The 7947-nt window shown below is 48.4% G+C and overlaps 1 protein-coding gene across 1 annotated transcript in view; it reads left to right on the plus strand.

The window, feature by feature from the left end:
- The window catches only part of LOC129693512 (villin-1-like), a gene marked incomplete at its 5' end in the record, with an annotated part of 37562 nt that extends 32202 nt beyond the window's left edge, over positions 1-5360 (plus strand). Inside the window, 2 exons of the mRNA XM_055630324.1 lie at positions 1788-1928; positions 4842-5360. Coding sequence (XP_055486299.1) covers positions 1788-1928; positions 4842-4955 — 255 coding nt within the window. The remainder of the gene's footprint in view (positions 1-1787; positions 1929-4841) is intronic.
- Between the last annotated feature and the right edge of the window lie 2587 nt (positions 5361-7947).

Genomic DNA, 7947 nt, shown 5'->3' on the forward strand with positions numbered 1-7947 from the left:
ATAACAATTACAGCACGGAAACAGGCCATCTCGACCCTTCTAGTCCGTGCCGAACACATAATCTTCCCTAGTCCCATCTACCTGCACATACCATAACCTTCCATTCCCTTCCCATCCATATAACTATCCAATTTATTTTTATTTTTAAATGATACCAACGAACCTGCCTCCACCACCTTCACTGGAAGTTCATTCCACACAGCTACCACTCTCTGAGTAAAGAAGTTCCCCCTCATGTTACCCCTAAACTTCAGTCCCTTAATTCTCAAGTCATGTCCCCTTGTTTGAATCTTCCCTCCTCTCAGTGGGAAAAGCTTTACCACGTCAACTCTGTCTATCCCTCTCATCATTTTAAAAACCTCTATCAAGTCCCCCCTTAACCTTCTGCGCTCCAGAGAATAAAGACCTAACTTGTTCAACCTTTCTCTGTAACTTAGTTGCTGAAAATAAATAAATGATAAGTAAATAATAAAACATATTAAAAATAAAATTGAAATTGAATTTAAAAAAAAGCACAAACACAGAAAGTCCACGACACAACACAACATAAATGGCAGCAAGGTGAGGATGGCACCATAGTCCAGCCCAGCCTCCCCTCCGTGTTCATCCGTGGTTGCTGGCCTTGCCGAGGCAGCGAACGATATGAGAGAACTTTATTTAACCCAGGAGGTAAATTGATCTGCCCAACAGTCATAAAAAACCACAAACACAAAACACACGGTTTTACGACTGTTATCTGATCAATTTTCCCCCTTGGGATCAATAAATTTCTATCATGTCCTCCGCTGCCTCGGCAACGGCACCAACATCATCTATGATGAGTCACACCCTGGCCACTCCCTCCCCTCCCCTCCCCCCAGCACGCAATATAAATGGAGTCAATGGAAGGGAGGTTGGTTTGTGTGACTGTCTATAGACAATAGGTGCAGGAGTAGAGGCCATTCGGCCCTTCGAGCCAGCACCGCCATTCAATGTGATCACGGCTGATCATCGCCAATCAGTACCTCGTTCCTGCCTCCTCCCCATATCCCCTGACTCCGCTATCTTCAAGAGCCCTATCTAGCTCTCTCTTGAAAGCATCCAGAGAACCGGCCTCCACCGCCCTCTGAGGCAGAGAATTCCACAGACTCACCACTCTCTGTGTGAGAAAAAGTGTTTCCTCGTCTCTGTAGTAAATGGCTTACCCCTTATTCTTAAACTGTGTGTGGCCCCGGGAGGTCAGCTTGGTTATTGCGGACCTCCCGGTGGCTCAGCACTTCAACTCCTCCTCCCACTCCGTCTCCGACCTCTCTGTCCTGGGTCTCCTCCATGGCCACAGCGAGCAGCACCGGAAATTGGAGGAACAGCACCTCATATTCCGTTTGGGGAGTCTGCATCCTGGGGGCATGAACATTGAATTCTCCCAATTTTGTTAGTCCTTGCTGTCTCCTCCCCTTCCTCAGTCCCCCTGCTGTCTCCTCCCATCCCCCAGCCTTCGGGCTCCTCCTCCTTTGTCCTTTCTTGTCCCCACCCACCCCCGCCCCTGATCAGTCTGAAGAAGGGTTTCGGCCCGAAACGTTGCCTATTTCCTTCGCTCCATAGATGCTGCTGCACCCGCTGAGTTTCTCCAGCTTTTTTGTGTAACCTTCGATTCTCCAGCATCTGCAGTTCCTTCTTAAATTCTTAATAATCTTATATGGGCTGGGCTGTGTCTGCAATTCGCTGAATGGCCTAATTTTGCTCCGATAACATATAAACATAATCAAGCCGTCCATTATATAAACGTTTTGTTCTCTCTCTCTGCACAGGACATGAAAGAAGTGAAAATCACTCACACCTACAGTGAAATATCCACATCCAATCAATCCTGGCAAACCTACCCAATAGATCAACTGTTGGACAAGCTGCCAGGGGAGTTACCTCCTGGTGTCGACCCAACAAGGAAAGAGGTGAGTGGGAACATCGAACCAAGAAAGCGAATGGCATGTTGGCCTACATAACAAGAGGAGTCGAGTATAGGAGCAAATAGGTCCTTCTGCAGTTGTACAGGGCCCTAGTGAGACCACACCTGGAGTATTGTGTGCAGTTTTGGTCCCCTAATTTGAGGAACGACATTCTTGCTATTGAGGGAGCCCAGCGTAGGTTCACCAGGTTAATTCCTGGGATGGCGGGACTGTCATATGCTGAGAGAATGGAGCGGCTGGGCTTGTACACTCTGGAGTTTAGAAGGATGAGAGGGCATCTTATGAGAACATAGGGGAAAGGGGGAAGTGCAACGGGATCTGGGGGTCCTTGTACATCAGTCTATGAAAGTAAGCATGCAGGTACAGCAGGCAGTGAAGAAAGCAAATGGCATGTTTTGGCCTTCATAACAAGAGGAATCGAATATAGTGAGACCACACCTGGAGTATTGTGTGCAGTTTTGGTCCCCTAATTTGAGGAAGGACATTCTTGCTATTGAGGGAGTGCAGCTGCATCCCGTACCTGCCTTCTCTCCATACCCCCTGATCCCTTTAGCCACAAGGGCCACATCTAACTCCCTCTTAAATAGGTTCACAAGGTTAGAATAGAATAGAATAGAATAGAATGGAATAGAATGGAATGCAATTTATTGTCATTCAAACCTAGGTTTGAACGAAGTATCATTTCTAAGGTTAATTCCCGGGATGGCGGGACTGTCATATGCTGAGAGAATGGAGCGGCTGGGCTTGTACACTCTGGAGTTTAGAAGGATGAGAGGGTATCTTATTGAAACAATATAGGATTATTAAGGGATTGGACACGCTAGAGGCAGGAAACATGTTCTCGATGTTGGGGGAGTCCAGAACCAACGGGGGCAAGGGGGAGCAAGAGCCGAACTGTAGAGGAGACTCTCGTGAGGGCCTCATCTACATGGAAATGGGGAATCCCCGTTCCCTAAAGAATGAGATGTCGGAGATTTCCTGGTGTGGAACATTTCATCTTGGGCACAGATGCGGTGGAATTGGCAGTAGGGGAAAGAGTCTTTGCAGGAAGCAGGGTGCGAAGAAGTGTTGTCCAGATAGCTGTGGGAGCCAATGGGTTCATCATCAATAGACAATAGACAATAGGTGCAGGAGTAGGCCACTCGGCCCTTCGAGCCTGCACCGCCATTCAATGTGATCATGGCTGATCATCCCCAATCAGTACCCCGTTCCTGCCTTCTCCCCATATCCCCTGACTACGCTATTTTTAAGAGCCCTATCCAGCTCTCTCTTGAAAGCATCCAGAGAACCGGCCTCCACCGCCCTCTGAGGCAGATAATTCCACAGACATAAATACATAGACAATAGGTGCAGGAGTAGAGGCCATTCGGCCCTTCGAGCCTGCACCGCCATTCAATATGGTCATGGCTGATCATCCAACTCAGTATCCTGTACCTGCCTTCTCTCCATACCCCCTGATCCCTTTAGCCACATCTAACTCCCTCTTAAATATATCCAATGAACTGTGGCCTCAACTACCTTCTGTGGAAGAGAATTCCAGAGATTCACCACTCTCTGTGTGAAAAATGTTTTTCTCATCTCGGTCCTAAAAGATTTCCCCCTTATCTTTAAGCTGTGACCCCTTGTCCTGGACTTCCCCAACATCGGGAACAATCTTCCTGCATCTAGCCTGTCCAACCCCTTAAGAATTTTGTATGTTTGTATAAGATCCCCCCTCAATCTTCTAAATTCTAGTGAGTACAAGCCGAGTCTATCCAGTCTTTCTTCATATGAAAGTCCTGACATCCCAGGAATCAGTCTGGTGAACCTTCTCTGCACTCCCTCTATGGCAAGAATGTCTTTCCTCAGATTTGGAGACCAAAACTGTACGCAATACTCTAGGTGTGGTCTCACCAAGACCTTGTACAACTGCAGTAGAACCTCCCTGCTCCTATACTCAAATCCTTTTGCTATGAATGCTAACATACCATTTGCTTTCTTCACTGCCTGCTGCACCTGCATGCCTACTTTCAATGACTGGTGTACCATGACACCCAGGTCTCGCTGCATCTCCCCTTTTCCTAATCGGCCACCATTTAGATAATAGTCTGCTTTCCCGTTTTTTGCCACCAAAGTGGATAACCTCACATTTATCCTCATTATACTGCATCTGCCATGCATTTGCCCACTCACCCAGCCTATCCAAGTCACCTTGCAGCCTCCTAGCATCCTCCTCACAGCTAACACTGCCCCCCAGCTTCGTGTCATCCGCAAACTTGGAGATATTGCCTTCAATTCCCTCGTCCAAATCATTAATATATATTGTAAAACATATAATAACCATATAACAATTACAGCACGGAAACAGGCCATCTCGGCCCTACAAGTCCGTGCCGAACAACTTTTTTTTCCCCTTAGTCCCACCTGCCTGCACTCATACCATAACCCTCCATTCCCTTCTCATCCATATGCCAATCCAATTTATTTTTAAATGATACCAATGAACCTGCCTCCACCACTTCCACTGGAAGCTCATTCCACACCGCTACCACTCTCTGAGTAAAGAAGTTCCCCCTCATAAAACAGACTCACCTTCTCCCCATATCCCCTGACTCCACTATCTTTAAGAGCCCTATCTAGCTCTCCCTTGAAAGTATCCAGAGAACCGGCCTCCACCGCCCTCTGAGGCAGAGAATTCCACAGACTCACCACTCTCTGTGAGAAAAAGTGTTTCCTCGTCTCCGTTCTGAATGGCTTACCCCTTATTCTTAAACTGTGTGTGTGTGTGTGGCCCCTGGTTCTGGACTCCCCCCAACATCGGGAACATGTTTCCTGCCAGGTCATTTTCTTCGGAAGAAATGTTTAAACCAGCATCTGCAGTTCCTTCCTCCAACTGAACTATTTCCTTTGATCCCTCAGGAATATCTGTCGGATAAAGACTTTGAGAGCATTTTCGGCACGTCACGCTACAAGTACAATTCAATGCCAGAGTGGAAACAGAAGAATATGAAGAAAGCCAAAGGTTTTTTTTAGGAAGAGCCCGTCTGATAGCCTAGTCCATCGGGGGAATTTTGGCAACCTTTTTATTAGATCAACCATGTAATTTTTTTTTATCACTTAGTTTGAGGTGTTGGTTGTGTCGTCAGCCTTGGTTGTAGTTTTAGAGATACCGCTCGGAAACTGGCCCTTCGGCCCATCGAGCCCGTGCTTACTACCATCGTTCGCCCATGCTTTATGCTATCCCACATTCTCATCCGCTCCCTGCACACGAGGGCCAATTGACCTGCACGCCCGCACGTCTGTGGGAATGTGGGAGGAAACCGGAGCGCCTGGAGGAAACCCACACAGTCACTGGGAGATAACATGCAAACTCCACACAAACAGGCAGCAGTGGAGGTCAGAATCGAACCTGGGTCCCTAGCGCCTGTGAGGCAGCGCCTCCACACCTGTGCATCGTAGAGAGATAACAACCCTATCAGTGTAACTTGCCCACACCGACCAACATGCCCCATCTATTACTCGTCCCACCTGCCCGCGTTTGGCCCATACCCCTCTAAACCTGTCCTATCCATGTACCCGTCTTAAACGTTGGGATAGTCCCAGCCTCAACTACCTCCTCCGGCAGCTTGTTCCATACACCCACCACCCTCTGTGTAAAAAAGTTACCCCTCAGGTTCCTATTAAATTCTTCCCCCCCCCTCAACTTGAACCTATGTCCTCTGGTCCTCGATTCCCCTACTCTGGGTAATAGACTGTGTGTGTCTACCCGATCTATTCCTCTCATGATTTTGTACACCTCTGAGAGACCCCCTCGTTCTCCTACACTCCTAGAAACCCTCGCCTGCTCAACCTCTCCCTGTAGCTCACACCCTCTAGTCAATAGACAACAGGTGCAGGAGTAGGCCATTCGGCCCTTCGAACCAGCACCGCCATTCAATGTGATCATGGCTGATCATCCACAATCAGTACCCCGTTCCTGCCTGCTCCCCCAAAGCCCTTAACTCCGCTATCCCTAAGAGCTCTATGTAAACATAGAAACATAAAAAATAGGTGCAGGAGTAGGCCATTCGGCCCTTCGAGCCTGCACAGCCATTCAATATAATCATGGCTGATCATCCAACTCAGTATCCTGTTCCTGCCTTCTCTCCATACCCCCTGATCCCTTTAGCCTCTCTCTTGTAGCTCTCTCTTGATCCAGAGAACTGGCCTCCATTGCCCTCTGAGGCAGAGAATTCCACAGACTCACAACCCACTGTGTGAAAACGTTTTTCCTCATCGCCGTTCTAAATGGCTTCCCACTTATTCTTAAACGATGGCCCCTAGTTCTGGACTCCCCCAGCTCAACAACCCAACCCAACATCCTCGTAAATCTTCTCTGTACCCTTTCCAGCTTGAGAACATCATTCCCCCAACATGGTGCCCAGAACTGAACACAATACTCCAAATGCGGCCTCACCGAAGTTGTATACATCTGTAACTTAGTCACATAATTTCTATGCTCTGACTGATGAAGGCCATCTGATAATCTGCTTTCTGTGTACAAACTATTGATTGTAAAAAAACGAGATGATTACCAAAATGGCGCCCAACCCAAGCGACTCTTTGCGTGCTGGCCACAGACTGATCTACAACCACATGTTACCATCGCTCCTCACTCTTAATTCTAGTACAGTGATATTTCTTCCTTTATCTATAGTGGACAACAATGCTGGAGAAACTCAGTGGGTGAGGCAGCATCTATGGAGCAAAGGAATAGGTGACGTTTCGGGTCGAGACCCTTCTTCAGACTGATGTGTTGTGGGGTGGGGGGGGGGGGAAGAAGAAAGGAAGAGGCGGAGACAGTGGGCTGTGGGGGAGCTGGGAAGGGGAGGGGAAGGAGGGAGAAAGCAGGGACTACCTGAAATTGGAGAAGTCAATGTTTATACCGCTGGGGTGTAAACTACCCAAGCGAAATATGAGGTGCTGCTCCTCCTCCAATTTGCGGTGGGACTCACTCTGGCCATGGAGGAGGCCCAGGACAGAAAGGTCGGATTGGGAATGGGGGGAGGGGGAGTTGAAGTGCTGAGCCACCGGGAGATCAGGTTGGTTATTGCGGACCGAGCGGAGGTGTTGGGCGAAACGATCGCCAAGCCTGCGCTTGGTCTCACCGATGTAGAGCAGCTGACACCTAGAGCAGCGGATGCAATAGATGAGGTTGGAGGAGGTGCAGGTGAACCTCTGTCGCACCTTAGGTCCTTTATCTGTGACTCTTCATCCTGTATCTGTACACTGTGGACGGCTCGATTGTGATCATGTATTGTCTTTCGGCTGACTGGTTAGCACGCAACAGAAGCTTTTCACTGTACCTCGATACACGGGACAGTAAACGGAACTGAACTGAGATGGGGTTGGAGAACCGGTGACATCTTGCCTACTAAATATAAATTGTTCACAAATAAATTTATGAAATCAAACTTTCTTCTTGGTCTTTTTGTCTATTCCTTGGAGTGCAGGAGGACGAGGGGATAATCTTATAGAGGTGTACAAGTTCATGAGAGGAATAGATCGGGTAGATACACAGAGTCAAGATTCAAGAGAATTTATTGTCATGTGTCTCAGATAGGACAATGAAATTCTTGCTTTGCTTCAGCACAACAGAATATAGAAGGCATAAATACAGAACAGATCAGTGTGTCCATATACCATTGTATAAATATACTAGACCAAGTGGCCTCCCCGTTGGGTCGGTGTTCCCCCAACGTTCGGTTGATAGGGGGGGGGGGGGGGGAGGGAGGGGGAGGGGGGGGGGGGGGGGGAGGGAGGGAGGGGGGGGGGGGGGGGGGGGGGAGGGTGGGGGGGGGGGGGGGGGGGGGGGGGGGAGAGAGGGAGGGAGGAAGAGATAGAGCCTTTCTCTTTACTTCAACCCAAACCCAAACAACCATTTGCAGGCAGTGTTTTTTTACCTCTAACCATATTTTCATTTTCAAACCAAATTAAGGGTACTCACAGTGCTGTAGACATTTGTCAGTGTCATTCAGAGCTCTGA

Source organism: Leucoraja erinacea, unplaced genomic scaffold (assembly GCF_028641065.1).
Source record: "Leucoraja erinacea ecotype New England unplaced genomic scaffold, Leri_hhj_1 Leri_319S, whole genome shotgun sequence".
NCBI lineage: Eukaryota > Metazoa > Chordata > Chondrichthyes > Rajiformes > Rajidae > Leucoraja > Leucoraja erinaceus.